General features: G+C 42.2%; 1 protein-coding gene and 2 pseudogenes across 1 annotated transcript; 1 reads left to right on the plus strand and 2 right to left on the minus strand.

The window, feature by feature from the left end:
• Window positions 1-4,326: 4,326 nt before the first annotated feature.
• LOC140937966 (uncharacterized) lies at window positions 4,327-6,573 on the minus strand. The gene is made up of 2 exons (XM_073387524.1): window positions 6,513-6,573; window positions 4,327-4,856 (listed from the first exon to the last, which is right to left on the minus strand). The coding sequence occupies exons 1-2, from the start codon at window positions 6,571-6,573 to the stop codon at window positions 4,327-4,329; spliced, it is 591 nt and encodes a 196-aa protein (XP_073243625.1).
• Window positions 6,574-8,268: 1,695 nt separating this feature from the next.
• On the plus strand, window positions 8,269-10,528 carry LOC140937967 (peroxidasin-like; annotated as a pseudogene).
• Window positions 10,529-12,024: 1,496 nt separating this feature from the next.
• On the minus strand, window positions 12,025-13,277 carry LOC140937968 (zinc finger MYM-type protein 1-like; annotated as a pseudogene).
• Window positions 13,278-23,120: the final 9,843 nt, after the last annotated feature.

Here is a 23,120-nt window from a genome sequence, read left to right on the forward strand (position 1 = left end):
TTGAATATATCCCTAGTAAGTTCGAAGTGTTTATTCGAAGTTTGGTTATTTGATAAAGGTCGGATGGACGATAAAATAGCCATGATTGCTATGCGCAGGAGAATTTTTAGGAAAAATGTTCCAACTTCTAATGCACAGCAAAGCTGCATAGCATCGCTAAATCTGTGCAGCAAATTCGTTGCCCATATACCCATGAGGGTCTTTGAAGAATGTACTTTACAGTAGAAACTATGAGGTCAGGAGGAGACTGGCCACGAGTAACCACGAGTAACCAACTTTCTTCTTAAAAGATAATTAGATTATTTTCTTTCATACTCATCGTGGTTACTCGTGGAAATTCCTCCTAAAGAGCAATTTTAGCCATTATAACTACTTTAATGCCTAGAAATCTATTAAGTTTTCTATCCTTTTCACTTTGTTCTTTGTTTCGATGCGTTTCGATAAAGGAGAGAATAAGAAATCGTGCCCGACGCGCCACATCGCACGATGTCAAGGCACGGTTAAGCTTGACACAAAATGTCACGCACTGAAAATAACAAAATCGCCTTATTGCTGCGGAGCGACCGTAGGGAGCGAGCAGCAACATAATCAGGATTTAAGGGAAATATATAAGGGGCAACGAATTCTCGAATTCATCACTTTTTACCACAATGCATTGCATTTAACCAGAGTGCATTGGGTCACGAACAACTCAAATAAAAACACGGGGAAGTTCTCATCGTTCGCTGGCTAGACTCGGAGTTTTCTTTGTAGCAAATTTTCTACAGCACTGTTAGAGGTCTTACCAAATTTAAGACACACAGGAGTCTTTCAGATGAGTACGATGATTAACTTGGGGATTGGATTTCAATTCAAGAGCCTTTGACTCGTCCAGGTGTTAAACCTGACGAGAAGATGAGCATTTGCTCTTCGACTCCGCAACACGGGGGAGATACAAATTCCAGCTTGCTAGAAGGTGATGTGAAAATGGGAAAAAGTCATGCCATGCTATTCTTAAGAAACCTGTATGAGCCGAAAATGGATGTGATTTTGACCATTCGCTTCAAAATAACAGCGGAAATCAAGATAACAAAACATATGTTTTGTGTCCTACGTTGCAGACGAGGACGTGTATCGGCGTTTTGAAAAGCATAATTATGTTCTTTCATTCATTCATTGCCATGGAATATGCGCTTACATTGTGTTTTTACTGTTAATAGCTCGATTAATGCGGCTGGAGATCAAAAGGCACTAAATTAAAGACTTTTTTCAAGTTTACGTAATCAGTCTCTGTGGTGTAGTGGTTAGGTGTATTCGCGTCGAACCGATGGTGCCGGGTTAGAGTCCTACCGACCTCTTTTTCTCCTTCTTTCTTTTTTTCCCGTTTTTTGTGTTGTTGTTTTCTATAAATATATAGCTAAATAACTGTTACTTAATAAAGTGCAATAAACAGCAAGAAAAGTATCGTGTTTCTAGAGAAAAGATAGTACACTGTATATTAAAGATATGGATAAACAATCTGAATTTCTATCATTTCCTACAATTTACTGTGGGAAAACCAGAGTTGATAACCACTTGATCATTTTCTAAACAACGTTTCCACGAGTTCTTTCTATAGACTGATAGTAATTATTCTAGTACTTTCCGACATGTAAATAGGACATTCAATGTCATTTTCGATGCTTTCAAGTCCCACTGCCTAACTAATGCCAGTATCAACAGAATGTGCCGCAGCATTACTATCTTTTAGATACCCTAATTCTAATTGTTCTAAAATAGGTATGATGAAGTCAAACATAACAAATAAAAAGCCACCAGGGGTCTTACATCCCAGCATAAAAAAATGAATTCAATTAACTTTCTAAAGGACGTACGGCCACTTTTGAGATTCAGATATGTAGAAAAACTGTTAACCTTGATGTCATTTCCACTCAAAACCTACCTTAAGAACAGACAAGACGCGTACATACTAGGCATGTATTGGGCTGCAGTAGTGGTCTAATATTTTTTATGCTGACCATGAGTCTTTAGCTACTCCTTTACCGAGAAACAGTAGTCCGAAAAATAAAGAGACAAAGAATGATACAAACATGGTATAAAATTAAAAATCACTTGTGTAAATTTTCATTAAATGGTTAAAATCATTGTCAAAATTTGGGACCTTGGAACATTTTCCAAGTGAAGTAGGTAGACGGACCTGTGAGGAATTAAGGTGAAAATTATAATACATGAAACTATTCGCATAACAAAAAAATGCTCTTGTTCGATTGTAGGAACAGTGCACTGCATAAACTTCCGAAGGTGGAGAATATAGGTTTATTGCCTTAAATAATTGTTCAGATGTTACTTCGCGCTAATTTTGGGCTAGCTTGTTGGTACAGTGCTTTTTGCGATAAATAACAGAAGCCTAAAATTGGCTAAGCATAAAGGTCCATTCAAAAAATTTTCCAGAAGAGTGTTCGGTTCATGGTTATCTTAGGCTTTGTAGCGCTGCTTTGGAATATTCGCCACACAATTAAATCTACTTTCTTAGGTGTGTTGGTGAATTTACCACCAGTTTAAGAGGGACTCTCCCTAAAACCGGTCCACTGCGTTTCGGGTCGTAAAATCAATTTTCTTTAAACTTTTCCCATGAATACATCTTAGTCCAAAAGTAATTGAAACCGCATTAGTTTTTGGAAATATTTCAGAATAAAATTTTTCGGGAGGAAAATCATTTCAGCGCCGGGATGCCAACGGTTTCTTTAAACTTTTCCCATGAATACATCTTAGTCCAAAAGTAATTGAAACCCCATTAGTTTTTGGAAATATTTCAGAATAAAATTTTTCGGGAGGAAAATCATTTCAGCGCCCGGCGGCCAAATTTTTGCAGTGACAAAGAGTAAAAATAACGCATATTGTCGAGTTTACCACTTCAAAGTTTTGCACTTTCAACGACTTTTTTCACTTCCTAGGATTAAATTGGTCCTTAAATGATGTAAAAAACAATTTTGGTCCTGCAAAAGGAACTGATATCCACTACATATTTTTTGATTTACACTCACTTTGCCTTAGGCGGGAAGGGCTCAAAAATTTCATCCTAGCACTGTGCAAAATTCCCACATCTTCTAATCAAAATATCTTTTCAGAACAACAAAGGGAATGGCCAGAAACATAGAAATATAAAAATATGTTGTGATTTAAGCGATTTATCTATTTTCTATTATGCCTGTTTACAATACACGATAGAAGGACTCAATGCAAAGCCGCAATAACACAATAATTCATCAATGTACATCAAGTATTTTCAACTTTTTGTGACTCCTAACGCAATAAAACATCATTTAAGAAAAGAAACCCTTTAAGCCAAACTCATTTATACTACAGGTGTACCTGTTTACAGCGCTTAATCCGCCGACCGAGTCGTCTTCGCTGTGTACAAAAAACTGATATCGCACGATGGCGCTTGTTAAGCATTCCTATATCTGCAATCGTTACGCCGCGAAAACATTTTTTACTAGTCTGACTAAAATTGAAAGGCAGGAAATTATCTTACCAATAGAGTATTCTATTATATTTATTGTTTTCGTTGAGAAGCTACAAAATCAAGAATCATGCATGCATAAGTGCCTAGTGCATTAACAATAGCAACTTTTTAGTTTTCCAGGACTAGGCCCCTGTCCATTCAGTTTAGCATCTATAAAACAGTTGGTTGTCGCTATGAGCTTTCACTTTGTCTTGTTTTATGTTTGTCGTTTATGTTTGCATTTATTATTATTGTTAAAAAAATATTTCATATTTCTGGTAGCCCGTGGTACTAAACCGACGAGTACCTGTTTTCAGGTCTCATAAAGCTCCTTGACTCAGGGTGGGGCTGGGGATGGGGGTGGAGTGTGCTTGCTGGCAGGAGGCCCGCTAGACTGTTCACAGTCCTCTGTTTTACCTTAAAATCGTCGGGATCAAGCGAATTCTCTAACAGGTGGCTATCTTGGTTTCAAATGTACCTGGTTTACCCTGGGGATGACTATGAAATCTACTTTTGGGGTAGAGGACCCAAGAAGGCCGCACATCTAGACGATCTTACGGAAAGATAAGGGACAGTGAACAGTCTAGTGTCCCGCAAGCAAACATCCCCCTCGCTATTATTCTGGAAAAAAAAATACTGTATCTTTGAAATTAGGTTACCCTACATTTATAATTGGCATGGTGGTTTACCTCGTTTACCACTTGGGTACATGAACGTCCACAACTTTCCATCGCTCTTTTGGAAGCGTGTGTCACAAATTATAAGCTCACTTGCAGTAGCCATATCCAACGTAAACTGACCCTTTCTATTCGTCTTTTTTCCAAAGCTAAACCCATCGAATTCTAGGGGACTGATTTGTCGTTCATATCGCCACATATGGTCTTACATCCAAGTAGCTTCCTTATTACTTCAGAGAGTGTGTTGTAGAAGTCTAGAGCATAGTTGTCATCCGAGCAGTTTGTTGAACTGTAGTAGCATATAATAGTAGTAGCAGGGTTGCCACTGAGGTCTGCCACCAGGATCCGGCTATTCACTACCACAACATTGTCCTCTAGGTAGTTGTAAGCAGAGGGGCTTAGTAGCATACCCACTTCTCCCACGTAACTGTTCACGGAATTCCTCCAGTACGAGGAAGTGGCCAAGATCCGGCCTTTGCCGACATCAGTATTCTGCACGTCCCCACTATCATGAAATTTCCGATGTTCCTGCAGACAAACAACAAATATTCCTTTCCCCTCTGCCAGCGCGGTTAGCTCTCCAATCTTCTCATTGGAGCTGAGTGAACGGATATTAAACGTTGACACCAGATTGTCTATCTTGCAGCTAAGGAGTCTTCTTGTAACTGACTTATCATCTCTAGCCTGGTTGCCCACTGTTAAGGAGCTTTAAGGGACGCTGCCCTTGTTTATCCGGGCGCCGACCGAGCCGGTAAGTAAGGAAAATTACAGTGTTCATTAAATCAATGTTTCAATAGCTAGGCTCATTAAGACAAATCCCAGCAAGCAATGCTGGAGGAGCGCCAGACCGTCCAGTGGTGGACTCGTTTTCTGTAGGGGTTGTCTCCCTTAGGAAACAAAAACGTGACTGCCAGGCAACAGTGCCGTGACCCTGACATGAGGGGCTCACGGGTGCTACGCCTTGTCCAAGAGCTATTCGGAACTATATATGCATTGTAGGGTAGGCACGTTCATGACCCTAAGGCACCAAAATGCACCAAGTACACTAAGTACCCGCATACCCAAATACTCTGTGAATTATTTCGAAATCTCTAGTTCGATTATCATCTTCATTGTTTTCGCTTTAGTCATTTCCTAAGTGATCAGTCTCAAATGTCAGTGGTTTTTCTTTCTGTATCAGGGTTGTCGCTAAAATTCCAAGTTGCCGGGTAAATGCAATTAGTAGGAGGGGAATTGTACAGCTAGGAAGTTCTTTGGGTTGTAGTATCCTTTTGTTTCCTATAAGAGTAGCCGGAGCTCACGCTTGAACACGTAGCATCCGGGGAAAATCCTTGGCCCCGGCTCTTAGAGACAGACCTTTGTAGTGGTGTGTTTTTGTGTAGTCTTTGCTAATGTTTACTAGGAAACTGAACTTAAAGTAGACGAGTGTCTCAAAACAGTGGATATGGCTGGGAAAGTGTCTAACTCTCATACATGTGATATGTTCAATAAGCCAATCAGACAGTTTTGGCTTTATATTTTTGCTACTTAGTCAATGAATCCCTCCTTTTTATCAACATACTTTATAGTGACTGTTATGTGAATGCACCTTGTTTGTGTTGGAAAACAAAAGGTCACTGCTTCTACACACGTAGGAGCAAATGAACATGACACTGTTCAATGTACTTTTCTGACGGCAGAACTCATTCCATTCCTCTATTCTTCAGGTCTGGTGTTGTGCCTCTGAATATGCTGTATTTTAAATATTCGGCTATCCTAATGTACGATATCTATCTCCTGATGACCTTGGTTTGAAGGTGGTGTCAGAACAGAAAAAATGCATAACTCTTTCCCTACTGGCAATTTTTGCAAGAAAGAAAACAAAAAAAACCATTTTTGAGCTCTGGCTTGAGTTGTTTGGTCACCATTTCCAATATTTATAGTGAAATCCTCCAAAGAGAGTCTAATTCCAGCTTGAATAATGTTGGGAGACTCACCATTTGACACTAAATCAGGTTGGAGTAACAGGGCTTTGAAATTACCATTCACTGGTCACCACTGCAACCAGAAGTTGAGTGCAAAGATGTGTAAGCTACAATAAAGGACCCGTATTTCGCTGGTGATGAACACCAATGAATGGTTTCTGCTCCAGCTATCTGTATTTCGAATAACTAAGGAAATTATAATGAAAACAGACCACGACGTTCCATTCTTGGAAAGCAACATTATTAAAAATTTTTTTGCTTTTGTTTTTCTTGTCAAGCAAGAGATATAATGCATAAAGCTGGTTACCAAAATTAATGGTCTGGCGTCCGAAATTTTCCCGTTATTAGTCACCAGTTGGCCCTTTAAAGAAAAACTTGATTTCAAACCCTGGATAGCCAGTACCATAATGTCAAGCCATTCTTTTTCCAGTTCACCCAGATTTGGCATTTCTGTAATGGTCTGAATCCAAATAAGGTACAAATGAGTTTTGTGTGAGGCTGGAACCGACAAATGGGGAAAAAACGAGAGACAGAGAAAGCATTGTCCTCATTTTTCAGTTGGGATTTCTGACAAATGACCTTACCATTAACCTACCATCTGGAATTTTCAGTATTTTTTGCTGAATGGTACGCGACCCTGAGAAGCCTATCTATTTCTATGTTCTTTTTGCAACTTCAGCCTTCACTCATGGTCGAAGCAACAAGAACGTTTTTGTATGAGAACAACAACAACCAGTTGAGCGCTTGTCTGCGGTGTTGATTCCGGGTGTTCTTTATTTGTAAGATATTTGTTTTTCTTTTCTTGAGCTGTTTTTAGTCACTCTATTGCATGGAAAAGTTTTTTGTTCTTCCCTTAAAGAAAGGGGAAATTTTTAAAGAAAATCAACAACTAAAAGAGACCATGGAAAACAGCCCTAAGTGACTCATTTCCAACGATTACATTCTCATTCCAAATTGTTTTTTTTAATTGCTTGTGACACAAAGAGAAAATTTGACTTAGCATCGAGAGTTACAGTACTACATTTTCCCCACATTTTTTCCAGGTAAGTACTGAAGCGTTTTTATAACTCTGGCCCGAATTTATCTGTTTCACACGAGCTGCACCTGTGGACTATTTATGTTATTCCCAAACAATCAAACTGATGACAACACAGGACAGCTGTTCCTTGTGGCGAATTTAAGCTGGTTTAGTAGTGAAAAGTTAATAATTCAGAACAAGATCTGAGCCATAAACTACCCTTTTAGCATTTGAAGGCAGCCTTTGTAACATTTCGCAGATAGCAAAAGATGACACACCACCTTCGTTCCGCCCAAGCCAGAAGGGGCGGGGACGGTTTGGGAGTAGTAAATCCCGACGCCCGCCCCCTTAGTACATAATAAACCAAGATAACCTGCCTTACCGGTAAGGCCTAGGGCTAGTGTCGAACTTTTCATGAGATGAACCAAACTTGGTGAGTTAACCTCATAGAAAATTCGACGTCTGCCTCAGTTAAGGCCATGATACTTGTCTGCTAGATAGTGATTTATCTGGTGTATAGCTTTTTCTAATGTTTGAACAGTTGGGGCCAGGACTTTCAAGAAACAGGTTCCAGGATAAGAAAACTCGACGTTATAATCGTGATAGCTCTCATGGTATTTATTTCTCACTCCGTTGTGCCGTGTCACGGAATATTTCGTACTCGCAGGGTACTAATGTAAACACACCTTCTTTTCAAGTAACCACGCTGGAATTCGGGCACTATGCCGGTGCCCGACTAAAGGGTCGAGACCTTGCACACCCAGTGGGCACCTGTGGGTGGGTCCCTGTGTGCACACAGTTTTCGTTCTGGGGCAGCCCACTGCTTTGCTAAGCTCATTTCTCAAAACTGCTTCTGACTGGGCGAGATGGAGTAACTACAGTATGCACACAGTCACATTTCGGGTAGTCAAGGTGTGAACACAACAACGCTTTTGTACCAATGACCAGGCACTGGTTCCCGAGCCCCAAGTGTGAAGAGTGTAGCCCAGAATGATGGGAAAAACGTTTTTTTGGCCGGCTTATCGTCAAGCTTCGTAAGAAAACCAGGTGTTATATCTTGGTTCTAACAGACAATTATACTTAAAAAAACAATAATTGCTTAGTGTAACGGAAAGGGGAAGTAATATGCAGAAAATTAGGGAAAAAACATCTAAATCACTTGCCTTAGAACTAAGAAATGTTAGAACTAAGAAATCTTGGTATTGTTCAGTAAATTGTTTGGTGCTTGACTTTGTTTTGGTGACCAAATGTGACAGATTTGTCTTGCATTTTTTAGACCTTTATTCCACTAAGCAACGGACGAAAAGACACAGTGCTAAAAATATCAAGAACAAGACGGAGAAGAAAATTCTTAAAATTTTGTTGGAGTTGAAACAGCATCAGTCACTATCACAAAGTGGCACGTGTCTCCCATGCCCTCCCGGTCCACCAGGTTCTAGCGGAGAGAAAGAATCCCGAGGCAAAAGAGGTCAGAAAGGAGATCAAGGTATTATGGGATTGCCTGGAAAGAGCGGTAAGCAAGGTATCATTGGACCAGCAGGTCCGAAGGGAGATGTTGGTGTCAAGGGACAAAAAGGAGACATAGGACCTGCAGGCATGCCGGGAGCTAAAGGAGAACCTGGTGAATCGATTTCAGCTCCTGTTGTTGCCGTGTCCCCTAAAACGCTGACAGTTAACGAAGGTGGATCAGCTTCGTTTCAGTGTTCAGCAAGTGCTAATCCTAAAGCTGCAATAAAATGGAGTAAACTAAACAGTCAGTCACAAATAAGTCCTTCAACGGTATCAGGAGGAAAGCTGGTATTAAAAAATGTGGCTGTAAATGACGCAGGAAAATATAACTGTTCGGCGGTCAACATTTTAGGAAAGGTGCATGCTCTGGTACAACTTGTGGTGAATGGTAAGTTTGCTGTAACTCGGGTGATTCGGAATGCTAAGTCATCTTGGGCATTTATAAATTATTCAAATATTATGCAAATGCATTCATAAATAGTTGAACCTCAGACACTTTTAAGTGCTGAAAAATTAATCTACAGCAGAACCCTGGTAACTTGAACTCTGAAGGGAAAAGGAAAAAAACTTTTCGAGTTAGCAGGAAATTTGAGTTATAGGAGTAAATATCAGTGAAATTGTGATCAAAGGAAAGGAAATTTATTTCGGTTCAGCGGGGAAGTCGAGTTATCGAGGTTCTACCGTATTTGTTATTTGAAAGAACGATTTCATTGTTGATATTGACCACCAGTTAGGTGGCACTGCAATTAGGTAAATTGGCATCAGAGAAAAATGGGGCTGATATTTCCTCTTTCATAACCAGCCAAACAGCATTTTTTCACTTTTATTGTTAAAGAAGGAAAATTTTGTCTTGTCTTGGGACGAGTATCGGTTTATGGTGAATATAGCTTCCATGGGCAGGCTTTTTTTGAGACCTTTCCATAGGAAAAAAAAATCTGAATAAAGGGCAAACTGAGAAACATGGCCCCACCATAATAACGCTCAATGACAAAATTAATTTTTTATTATCTCTTTTCATGGGATGCTGATTGTTGTTTTCAAATTTCACCAAAGCATTTTTCCTTGCAGCTCATCCGCGCATTTCTCTCCATCCGGGACCTCATTACGCCATCAAAGGAAACAGTTACACCCTTCCTATTTGTCACGTGACTGGGTACCCAACACCAGTGATCTCTTGGAGAAAGTCATCGGGTCAGTTACCCCAGGGAAGGTTGAAGTACAATAACAGTGCATTGCAAATTCTACATGTCCGGAAAGAGGACTCTGACTTTTACTTCTGTTCAGCATCAAACCTGTTAGGACGCGTTGAAAAGAAAACTCTCTTAGTTGTTGCCTCGCTTCCTCGTTTTATTGTTAAGCCACCTGCAAAAGTTGTTGTGTTGCTAAGAGGAACTTTGAGGATTAACTGTAGAGCTTCGGCGGATCCAAAACCAGTCACCAGGTGGAAGAAACAAGGAGGTCAACTGCCAGTTGGGCGGAGCCAGCAGATTAATGGCTCGCTAGTGATAAGAGACATAACAATGAACGATAAAGGATATTATATCTGTGTCAGGGGTGTTAAAGGCGGAAGCTGTAACTTATACTGAGGTTCAGAAAGGTATTTCAACTTGGATACACTTTAAAATTGAGTACAAACTATTATTATATATTCAAAAAGACGAAACCAAACCATATAAAGACCATTTAATTACCCCAAGTTTGTGTTCAAATCCTAGAAACACAGTAGATATACTAAAAATCGTCAAACAACAACAAAAATGACATAAATAGAAAATTATATTAGGAGGAAGGTGAGAGATTTTAGAATAAAGGAAAAAATCTAATCGAAGCGGCAATAATTCGTTTGACTACCTGCCACAGAAAGGATTAAGAATAAATAAAAGGGTGTAATATTTTACAGGATCCCATGACAATAGGCTCCTGTAGTATATGATATTGTAAGGGACTCGTTTTTTTAAAGGGATAACAAAAGCGGGAACGAAGGTTAAGAAGGGCGGAAGGACTAAACCGGACACGTAAGAATGCGAATAAAACGTCGGGCCCTAGGTAAAATTTGAAAATAGAAAAAATTGAAATACCCAATAAAGAGTTTAATGAACATATGATATATATATTTTTTAAATGGTCGGTTCACAGCGTTACCATGGTACGCCCGATTATATCTACCTACATAGTACGAGATAGAAATTTGATTGAGAACTTGTTATGTATAGTGCTTGATTGCTAAAAAGTTAAAAACACTTTTACGTTTCTTCAGATGCTCTCAGCTTATCCACCATTCTTGACAGCCTTGGCAGCAAGTACTCTGACCAGTTGAATTCCTATTTAGACCCAGTCCTTCGGAGTCCAGGTCGCAGCAGGTTTGTGAGGTGTTGGCACGCTAAGACAGATGGTTGGGCAGCATCAACATTCCACACTAACTGTGATGGAAAGGGACCCACTGTAACCATCATCCAAGTCGGTAGTTACATATTTGGTGGATACACTGACAAGTCTTGGGGTGGTGAGTATCTGATTACATAACAGACTTAATCGCACACAGATTAAATTGGCATAGGATGCATACTTTCTTTTGTATACCTCTGGTGAATACATTGAAAATTTCAGGAATTTTTCAGTATCATCTTTTTCATTAATTAATTAATTTATTGATTAAACACTAACTTGATCGTCCAGATAATTTATTATAGGTGTATCGTAAAAAATATTTTGTATCTATCTTAAGCTTAGATTCCCTTGTTGAAACCCAGTTCAAAATCTGCCATGAATACAACACATTTTTTACTAAATTACCTATAACGTTTTCCTAGCCAGGGACCGCGCAGCAAGTTTTCGAGTGGGAAAGAAGAAAGAAAGAAAGAATGCGTGAAAAAAATTTTTTTTTGGGCCGGGGGGGGGGGGGCATGCTTGTGGATTTCTATTCAGTTTCTCTAAAGTGACGGAGAATGCGAATAACGATAAAACTATTGATTTTTTACCACCATCGTCAGTGATGTTGCTATCGGGTCTGAAAATTCACCATCACTAACTTGAAATATCATAGATTGTTATGTTATACTACTGATATTAACCTTTAATTACTATAAATAAGCCAGAAATCCAACGATTTTGCTTGAGCTGCTTTGAACTCAAGGCTGTATGATTACTGAGCAATTATTGCACGAGGCCGAGTATGATATGAAGAGTTACGCAGAACGAGGGGGTTATCCGCCAAAGCCGAAGGCTTGAGCCCGGTGGATAACACCCTCCGAGATCTGTATATCTTCATATCATACGAAAGCCGAGTTCAATAATTGTTTAATTATTCATTCAAAATATTTACCCGGCAAAACAAAACGGTAACTGAAAATAATTTAGTGAATGATATTAAAGTTACTGTACATCATTTACTCGAAAAGTGACAAAATTACGCTTTCTGTTTTATGTTGCGTTCGGTAAATTCGTTTGCTATGTCAATGGTGGAAAGCCTGTCCGTTCTTTTTTTGTGTATGTTTAAAACTGTCAGGTTACTAAATCGTTCCTGGTTCATTCTTGAACGGAGCCATGTTTTTAGCCTCCGGGCAGTCGAAAACGATCTTTCACCGGCTGCACTGAGCTGGTTGCTGGATTTACGACAATCAGCTTACATAACGTAATAACATCTTTTATCATTTCCCGTTCTGGCTTGGGTAGCTCTTTAATTTTTACTATGATGTCGTCAAAACAAAAATAATCACCATTCTTCAGGAGCACTTGTAAAATTTCCATCTGGGCGGTTAACACTGAAATATTAACAACATCGTTGAACAGTTTTTCCATAAACTTTAGCTCTTCGGATTTGTCCTGCGAATTGAGGGTCTTAATTAAGAGAGACTCCATCTTTGCATACGTATCAAAGCTTGGCTGGTCAAACCGCTCGTCAATAGCGTTCATCATCAAGTCAATAGCTTCAAAGTATATTCGCCTGTAATAGTCTTGTGCGGTCGCAGGATATATTGGCTCTCCAGTGCCAATTTCAATTCTTCTTGGCGCGCGAGTTCTCCTTCGTAACATCGGTCCACTCATGGAGGGATGGCTTTTACTTTTCAGTAAAACTACATCATAAAATGACCTGAAGCTCGTATCGTTTCGCATCTTCTGCAGAACGTCTTTTGTAAGACAAGCTACTCGTTTGCCACTTAGAGCTGACATCTTTGTTTGCTGTAAGGTTCTTGATAAGTTATCTGTGTGAAAAAACAGCCGCTGTCCTAAATTCAACCCGAAAAAGAAGTCAAAAGTGTTAATTTGCGCTTGGCATCCAATGATCCTTCCACGTATATTGGACTGGAGTTTCTCATCAAGGGAAATTGTCCACTCCTTGTCTAGGATTCGCTGAAAACAGCTTGCGCGTACTGTCCATCTAGTGGGGCAAAGGCCAAGTATGCCCTTGGCTTCAGATTCAGGGCCTTCTAGGTTTTCCTTTATTTCCCCCAGGAGATTTTCTCGTTTTGGTGAAAACTTTATGACGGAAACGATTTCTTTTGCTGTTTCCATAGTGTCTGATAACAACTTACAGTTTTTCGTGGTGTCCTTTGCACTTAAGCTGAGTGAGTGTCATGACAGTGAGTAGGATAAGCCTTTGGTTGGAGGTCCTGGATTCTTTGCATTTTGTTGCATGCAAATGAAACACAACACAGAATCGCTTTGCTCATTATAGCGTAGCCCGGGAAATTCCGAAAACCACTTCGATTGAAATGCGCGATTCTGTTTGCCACAATGCTTCATTCTGTCTATTTATCTGATCGTTTGTCTTTGCCAGTAACTCTGGTCACTTTCGAATTAACGATTTTTTGCTATTTTTCACTCCGTTACTTTTGTTAAATTATTTTTTGTTAAATTTATTTTTATTCTTGCAAAAAGGTGGGCCCAGACCCCAGCCCCTCCCTCTGCGCGGTACCTGTTAGCGAGAAATCTTCTTCATCATTATAGTTAATTTTCAAAGCAACGGAGAGAAGTCTCTGGAAGTGGGGGATTTTTTTGCGGTTTCGTGTTGATGCCAAATATAAAAGCATCATGAATGGCCAAAACAACAACAACAACAAAAAAAATTGTTATGTAACCCGTTTAAATTTCGTAGGGTTTTTCTATGCCTTTTTTTACTCATCATCAGTACCCCATTGGGAGTATTCCCCATTGCAAATTTTTCTTGGAAAAGACCGGTCGCACAGTCTTCCGACACCAAATGTCTCGTGGGAAAACGTTTATTTATCACGGTAAAAGTGTACTATGTAACCGTACCTGTTGCCAGTCCTGTTGGATATTTATCTTAAAAAGGCAATTATGGTACCTGGCAAGAGACATCAGATGAAAACAAGTTTTTGTTACAACCACTGCTACTTTTATATCTGGCTGAACTACTTAATAACTTTTCATTTGCCTTTTTTTAATTTATTAGTCTTGGTCCAATCCTAGTAAGTATCAGATTTTGTCGCACACAGTATATGTTATAGGGAATGTACATTTCATTGCATATGGTCTACAGCTCTACACTACAGAGTATCTGTGACTGAAACTACTGTTTTTGAAACATCGTTAGTTACTGCTCTGTCCATACATGTAGGTGTCCGGATATATCGAAAACGGAGCCATTCTGTCCGTTTTCAAAAAAGTTCGCATCCAGAGATAGTGTTTACAAATCATCTCGCACGTTCACACGAAAACGCTAAAACGATGGTAGGATAGAATCTCTTACAGGACATGCGCTGTATGACGTATGACATCATCGTATTAAACGAAACCTCCGTTTTCGTCAGTCCACACGAAAACAGTAAGCCAGCGTTTTTTTGTTTTATTTTTTTAAATTCCACGTGGGACCGTTTACGAAAACCTGCGTTTTCGGTGGCACTGTTTCAGTGTGCTAAAACGGCTAAAAGGGAGAAAAAATCTCCGTTTTCAAAAACATGCAGGTAGATGTGGACAGGACCTAAGAGCAAGTCAGGAAATATTAAGTGTGGTTACACATAACAACATGGTACATGTTTAGCGTGGTATAACTAAATTGTATAACTAAAGGTTAAATTTTCACCATTTGTTGTTTGTAGGTTCAGATAATTTAGCAAAAAATGGCTTCCTTGCCTTGGGTAGCAAAACTCCGTGCCAAGTTAGTACCGCGCTAAAATGTTACGGGCTCTTTCTTTGATCTTTTTGACGTATCCATGGATAAGCCTCATCTAGTATTTATATTGGGAAAGACCGATCACTTGCACCGCACCAATTTCCCGTGGTAAAAGGTTTATTCATTATTTGTTAAATTAAAATTAGTTCAACTGTTTAGAATGGTACAAGACACAACTTTTTAAAAATAAAAAACGGCACAAATATACAGGGAACTGGCGAATGATAAAGTGACCCGAAAAGAAAAGAATTAAACAATTGTTCATTTTTTTTTTTAACCCTTTGCTATATATCAGCCAATTCGTAGGGAAAAACTGCATTTTTAACCAAATCTTCTTTTATGAACAGTTTTTCGGCCAGTTAGCAGTGAGTTAGAATAGAAATGGCTATAAAAGAGATTTCCAACACTAATAAGAACATATAAATTTTCTGCTAATTGGATGTAATTAAGCAGCTTTTTTGTTTTTCGCACATGGCAAATCTACTTCGATCTTTTTTCTCGCTCTCCTCTTTTTCCCTTTGCCTTTCTTTTCTTAGCCAGTTTTGTTGCCCACCTTATCGTCTTTCTTTCATCCTGAATTTTGGCTGATTTTCTTTCCAAGAAAAGACAAATTTTAATAGCCTGAAACGAGTAGTAGGTAAATAGCAAAATTGGCAGTGGAATTTTTCGCCAAATATTGCTTGTTTTTTGTCTGTAACTCTGTCAGGATTGGTCAAAATTTGCTAAATGAGGCACCAGTGGAAAGATCTATCCTCGCTTATTTTGCTAATTATCATCTTAGTAGCTTAAATGGAAGGATAATACTCATAGCTCCTTATAGACCAAAACGACCAAAGCGGATTTAAAAGAGTTAAGCAGTTTTATGTGACACTGACTTCGTATCAATTAATCGGGCCCGTAGCCAGGTTTTTTTACGGGGAGGTGCGATCCAACGAGGAGACGGACTAAACGAGGCCGGAGGAGCAAGTCTCTAGAGGGGAGGAGGGAAACTAGGTTGTCTGAAACTGCGTTTCGATCGTTTTGAAGGCAATATCGCAAAAACACAGGCAACCAAAAGCGAAATGTGGATATTTCGCAAAATTTTTGAACTTCCAAATTCAAAGTCTTTTGGCAAATAGACTACTACCTGTATATTTTAAAATTTGAAAATGACAACTGCAATGTAACCACTTAAAATTAAAGAAAAATAGAAAGGAAGTTTTAAATCTGATAATTCACTAAGTTTGCTGCTGATGATCATGATTTTTCAGTAGTGTGCTAAGTTGGGTGCTTTTTAACTTGGAAACACACCAACGACTTCTTCGAGTTGAATAGTACGGGCAAGTCGTATTTCTCTATTTAAACTTGAGAAATCTCTAGGTTTACCTTGTAGATTTTTTTCAGTAAAGAGACTCGGTTCTGATAAACGTCTGCAGCCGGAAAATCTTCCCTAGGTGGCGGCACTTTCAATTTCTTCTTGAGGCAGTTTTCGAACAGGGGTATCACTGGCGGTGGCCTCTCTTTCTTTAGCTTGATGTTTAACCTCTCTATCCCTCAATCCTATTGGTCGAGAGCGGAGAGTTAGAGAGTTAATGTGGGCGGGGTCTTAGTGTCACGTGATCAAATGCAGCGATTTGATTGGTCTATGAAGTTTCGTCACTTTACTTCCCCCTCCCACGGTAAAAGTTGACAATTTAAGATGTCACGCGCAAATTGCTTCCCGGCCTACCCCTCCCTTTTGTCAACTGCATCTACGTCACGCGTGACACGCTGGGGGCGGAGCCTAAATGGGTTATTTTGGAAGGTCATGGGGGTCATATGATTTTATTTTTAGCCATATTTTTGGTTGCCATGGTTATAGATATTCCAGCCTCCTCAAACCCGCGCATGACTAATGTGGGTGTAATCGTGTCATATTATATCGGCTTCACTCACGTACTCTGCCAGAGACCATTTATTCAAGTTCACGTCCACCGAAAAGTCTCAAAAGCATTCGACATGCGATTTTTTTATTTTTTTTATTTATATCTTATTTTTTCAATGACGAAAAGGAAAAATAATCCTCTCCACCCAAAAGGAAAACAAAAAAAGGGGAAAATTCTAGTGACGCGGTATATTTCTCACGAAATGTCCCGTCCGTCAAATGACGAAACGAAACATAATCCACCCTCCACCCAAACAAAAAAAGGAACTATTATCCTACTTCCTCTCTTGACGCGGTATATTTCCCCTCGAAAAGTCCCAGGGAAAAGAGAAAAAACTTCATCTTATGACGTGGATGGGCTAAAAACGAACTATAGAACAACGTGGATGTGACGTCACCAAAGGGAAAGTCCCGTCTGTTCATCGCAACACCATAAAACGCGCAAACGATTCGAGATCTCTTAGTTGTAGTGAGAAGAAGCATGGAAGACGGAGCAGATCCGAAGAAAATGGACAACGAAGCAGAGACGAGCAAGGTGACGACCTTGGCGACGGAGATGACCCGCATGCGTTGTACGCTGGCGGAGCTGCTCAGAGAGAAAAGTCAATGGTCCACTCGACTCGTCGGGATCCAAAATCTGGCTCGACAGCTACAAGAAAAAAAGGAAGAGCTCAACTCTGTCACGGAAAAACTAGAAAGAACGCAAGAAACCCTGTCAAGAGCCGAGAATAGAATAACGCAGTTGAGTCTCATACTAGAGAAGAAAGGAGTATCGTCCCAAGGAGCCATCGTTACACCCGGTGTATCGAAAAAGATCCTCGAGGCGCTCACCCGAGAAAATACCAAACTTAGATTAAACTTGGAACGCATTTCAAACGAATACGGAAATGGAGTGGATTTGGCCACGGAAAATGGCGAGCTCCACGAGATCATCATGAAGTTGAGAGGCGAAAGAAATGACAGAGAAAGGGAAGTGAAGGAACTCAAGCGTCTGTTGACCGCCATCCAAGACAGAGACATGGACGCTCTGAAGGAGCAAAACACTCGTCTGACTCGGGAGGTGACGAAACTCCAAAGGCAACTGGAAGCAAAACAAGTATTTTGCGAACTTATCGTAACAGAGAACGAGTCTATGAAAGAAAAGCTACTCTCTGACAAGGGCGAAAAAGTGGTGAACGTCGGCCGGTTGAAAGAGGCGATTGGCAGCGTGGCAGAGGCAAATCCAGACGTCAGAGACATTTTGAATGGTGTATGGGACGACGCCAGCGACGCCGGCCAGGACGAGAGCGACGCTCGCCATGAAGATGCTCGAGAGACAGTCGAAGATGGAGAAGTGGCCGAGGGGATGACGAAACTAGAAGACGCAAAAAGAGAAACGAATCGTTTGGGGAAAGAATTGGAGAACAAGCAGTCGGTTCTCGAAGGCGAAACGGAAATGCTGAGGAACAAGTTGACAGAAATGGAAGAAGAGCAAGATCTCCTCCGAGGCGAACTGGAAAAGGCAACGACTGAATCGAAAGAAAATGCCAAGCTGGTGGAAAGCCTGCGTAAAAAACTCTCGTCGCTTCAGGGAGATATTTTTCAAACTACTAGACAGCGCGATGATTTTCAAGCACAGTTGAAAGAGGTACAAGATGAACTCCAACAAACGCATTTGGTCCTCACGAGTTACGTTAAGAAGGAACGCGAGGCAGCAGGTGATCCCGAGGCGCTGAAAAAGGTAGTCGAGTGCGAACGCGAAAAAGTGGCCAAACTTCAGAGGGACATTTTGCAAACTACGAGACAGCGCGATGACTTCCAGGCAAAGTTGAAAGAAGTGCAAGATGAACTCAAGCTAGCGCAGATGGCCCTCAAGAGTTACGAGGACGATTTTAAGAAGGAACGCCAAGAAAAACTCAAGGCAGCCGGTGATCTCGAGGCGATGAAAAAAGAAAATCACCGCTTGGCAGGCGAGTGCGAACGATTCCAAAAGAACTACCTGGACCTGACTCATCGGATTCACCAAGGATACTCATCGGCCACGACTGGAGTAGGTGCATTCAGACCTCGAGCAGAATGTCGCAAGTCTGTCCAAGCACCCCCTTCGAGACCGAGAGCGCAAGCATCCAACGAACTGCAGTGCCCTACTTGCCAAAGGATGTTTCCCAGCCATTTACTCGACGATCACATGAGAGCCTGTAGCAGCTAAAGAGTCAGTCGCAAGAAATAAACTAGCAATGGCATGTCATTTTATTCTAAACATGGTATCGATGAATAAAACTCTGTACTAAAAAAACAATGATTTCTTTTATTCCAAATCACGAAGCGGCTACACATTAAGAAACAAGACTCTTCAGACATGCTATGATTTTATTGTAATACATACATACATACACATATATATAATTCAAGTCATGTCGGTCGCCGACCTACTCTTTACATTGCAAGTCATATCTGCAGCAATAGGCGTGCAACCACAAACGTTTAAATGCGAGGCAGACTCGTGCGCCGGACATGCCGGCGATACGCTCACCCTAGATCCTAGCACCTCCGTCACTCTGTGGATAGCCCCAGATGACGAGATCGTCACACGGGTTCCCGATCGAAATCCCATCGCGTGCCCCGAGAGCAATCTGAGAGCCACCGTTTCCCGCGCACTGCGACTTTCGACGCGTCGAGTACTGCTCCGTCCCATGTGCCTCGAAGGACTCGTGCTACAAAAGACTCGCGACTTCGTGTTGGTAGACCCGCAGGGGCCCACGTACTGCGCGCTAATCGTCTCGTCTGCGGAACGGCTCCTCATCAGGGATATCACTTTCGACAACGGTGAATGCATCAATGCGACGGCATCGGTCACTTATGTGCCTACGGCAGATCGCACCGCTGCCGTCGTACTGAGACCGCGATAATCGCATCTCGATGCTGAGACCTCGTTGCAGAATTTGACCTTTGCAACCAATCCCGCTTCCGTCGCCGTGCTTTTATCACCGCCGAGTTGGGGCGAGACGCTACGACTGAACGGTCCCACATTCACTGGACTGCGAGCCAACGTCAAAGGGACGAGATTCGTGGCTCTTCTGGTAACAGGTCGCTTGATACTTAAAGACCTTCACGAGGTGTCAGCTGTCGTCTTGCGAGATCCAGTCGCCGGCTTGGACCGTCCCAGCGTTGGTACTACGGCCATCGCCACGGACCTCTGGCAATATCTGGATAATCGCGTTCTGATGAGATTGCGTCGCGCAAGCGACGACGCTCTCCCGACGCCTGCAAATTGCCGTTCGCCTTCACCATCCTGCACTTCCAATTCCACGACCCTAGTCGCTGTCGCCTTTTCGTTGGTTGCAATTTTGGTCGTGTGTGTCATCCTTTTACTGGTTCATTCGTGCCGGTCGCCCGAGGCAGAGGATCTGGCTCCGTATCGCGTTCAGGGTGCTCCTGGTTCTCTTCGTGGCCGTACAGGGCCAACGTCCTGAGCCATGTTTCTTTCTGCAACTCAAAATCGAACGGCCATTCCCGGTAGCGTTTGCCCTTTAGACTAGGCTCTAGCTCCATAGACTTTTCAATAAACAGCTTCAAAGCAACGGCTCCTCGTCTTTTGTCATTCATCATAGCCCCCTGTGCTGTTGTCCACCACTTCACCGTGCCCGACTTCACGACTCCCGTCATGATCCAACAACGCCCCAAAGACAGGTGAATGACCCTCTTGTCTCTGACCACTTGGACGTCGATCGACTCTCGCCGAACGAATTTTTGTCTTTTTTTGTCGCTCTTCCAGCCTCTCTTGTACCGACGATGCCGATCGGGATGGACGCATTTGCTGATCAATTGACTTGTTGCGTCGTCGTACACTTCCGTAAGGCGATCAAAAAAATGGGGGTATAACGTGCTCACGCTATGAAGACGTATCTCTACTGCGCGAGCCCTTGCTTCAAAGTCGCTGACGTCCTGTGGCCGCGACGAATTTGGTCTAATCCTCAGATGTAAATCGTAAAAAAAGGAAGAATCCCATGCAGGGTTTCGCCGAACGATGTCACAGAATACGCGCAACTTTTCGCTAAACTCTGCATTGGATTTGACTTGGTGTAACGCTTTCCACTCTCTCCAGGGCACGTCCAGGAACATGGTCAACGAGCGAACGACACACATCCCCAGAGCGTACACATCGTCAGCGGAACCCAACGTCAACCCAGATGGAAATTCTTGTTGCCCTTTTACCACCACGGCGACAAGAGCCATGGGATCGCGATATAAAGAAAGGTTGTAAAGTTCTTCCATCGTGGCTTCTTTCGCGGCTGGTTTGGGCAAATGATCTTGATTCGAGAACAATCCCGTCAGAGGATCTACCAGATATCCTGTATACTTTGGATGGCAGCCCCATTCGTTATCGTCTCTTAGCACGACGCTCCTGCCAAAATCGATCAGTTTGGCCGTCAGTTGTCCGCGTCCATCGAGACGCACGCATACGTTACGAGGGTGAACATCGAGGTGCAAAACACCGATATTTTCCAGGTACTCCAAGGTAGAGAGCAGAGGACGCAGCAATACCTCCACAGGGTCGAAAAGCCACTGCGACAAAAACCACTGTTCGAGCTCGGTACCGACGTCCTCGAAAAACAAAGCGTCTACAAAAGACAACTGTTCCGAACACCTCAATACACCCACCTCGTACAACCGAGCGACCGACAGTTTGTCCATTATAGGTTTCATGCGCTTGTAAGCAATAAATTCTCTGTTGGCAAAGGGGTCCATGTCTTTGTGCGGCCTTTTGATGGCCAGGCCATCTTTGAACTCAACGTAACCGTACGTCCCCATCGGGCTCACCCTTTCCATGGTTTCGGAGTAGTGAATGCCGCTCTTTGATATTGTCTAAGTAGCTTCTGACTTTTGGATTCACGTAGTAGTCAAAAGGAACGAATCGCGTCAAATACAATCCGCGCGGTTGCGGTGTACCGTCGTCGGAAGTATTCAAACTCAGCGTTGGTTTTGGGATGGCGCGTATCGTTTCCGTTCGACCGGGACTGTGAATGCCACTGGAGCGGAGTCGACTCAGTGATACCAAAAGGGCTTCGATCGTCGTATATTCGTTTTTGAAGTCCACGTTGGGGTGGACGATGGCAGTGTCTAGGGTACAACCTTGGACGGCATACGGTGTCATGGCTAATGCCATCTTGACTCTATAATGCTTATACGTGAACTTTGCCACTGGTCTTCCAGGTAACGGTCGCATACGCCCTATGTCGATCTCGCGACGTTGTCGGGGAGTGTAATCATCGAGGTAGATCGTCGAACTCGATCGTGATAGCGTGTACTGATTTCCACTTTTCAATTCAAAGATGGGATGTCCACCCTTTTCAGCGACCCCCACTAACTTAGCAATGGCACCATTCACCACTCCTTCCTCTAGGCTCTTGTTTTCCAAAAATCGAACGGGGCACCCGATGAACAATTCGGCATCGCAATCTTCTGTCAATTTGCGGATGAACTGATCAATCTTCCCTTGTACCTTATTTTTGCCGTAAGCGAGACAAATTTTATCCTTGCTGGGTTCGTACTCCTCTCGCGCAGACAGAGTGATCCTGGTCTCTTCGCCTACTTCTTCTAACACCCTTCGTGTATATTGAGCTATGTGATCCTTATTGGTAAAGATACGTGGAACAAAAGGCATGATGTAGGGATTCATGGCCAAAGAGAGGCCTCTGTTGCAACTGTTCGCTCTCATTACGCATGCCTGGAGCAACTCGATATCTTCATCCAACAGTGCATTCATTGCCATTCGATCTATGAGCTTTCCATACTCCAAATCTCCCTCTTGACGGATATTGACCTTGAGCTGCAGCACGTGATCGATCCATCCACCTTTAGAAGTCGGGGTAGTCCATTTCTTCTTGTCGAACAGGAAGTTGGGGTTCTTTCGCGTACCACTATTCACGGGCGGCAATTGTTGAAAATCACCGACAAACACCATCCCGAGGCCACCAAATGGGCGATCGGTTTCGGGATGCCAAAATCTGCCCACAGCGTCCAGCGCTTCAACCAACAGTCCGTCAGTCATAGAAACCTCGTCCAAAACAACCAGGCTGGCGTGTGCAATTTTTGGAACATTTGCACACGACAGTGACCGCTGGCTTTTGAGAAACGAACTACGAAAACGGCTGTGGTGCTTCACGTATAGCCTCATGAACGATTCGATCCCTTGTTCATTTTGCCTATGCTCGTTGAGCCAGCCACACTCCATTTTCCTCAAACCAAAGGCACTGTGAACCGTGGTCGGAGAGAGAATCCTTTCCATCTCGCAGGACAACAACTCTCGATTAACAGCATTTAAGAGTTCCTCCAGAGCATCGTATCCGATGTTGACGGCTGCCACACCGGTGGACCCGGTAGCCACGAGCCTCACGCCCTTTCCGTACAATTCTTTTATCACCTTACCCACGCAGGTTGATTTGCCTCGAC

This window comes from Porites lutea, chromosome 5, assembly GCF_958299795.1.
Source record: "Porites lutea chromosome 5, jaPorLute2.1, whole genome shotgun sequence".
Taxonomy (NCBI): Eukaryota; Metazoa; Cnidaria; class Anthozoa; order Scleractinia; family Poritidae; genus Porites; species Porites lutea.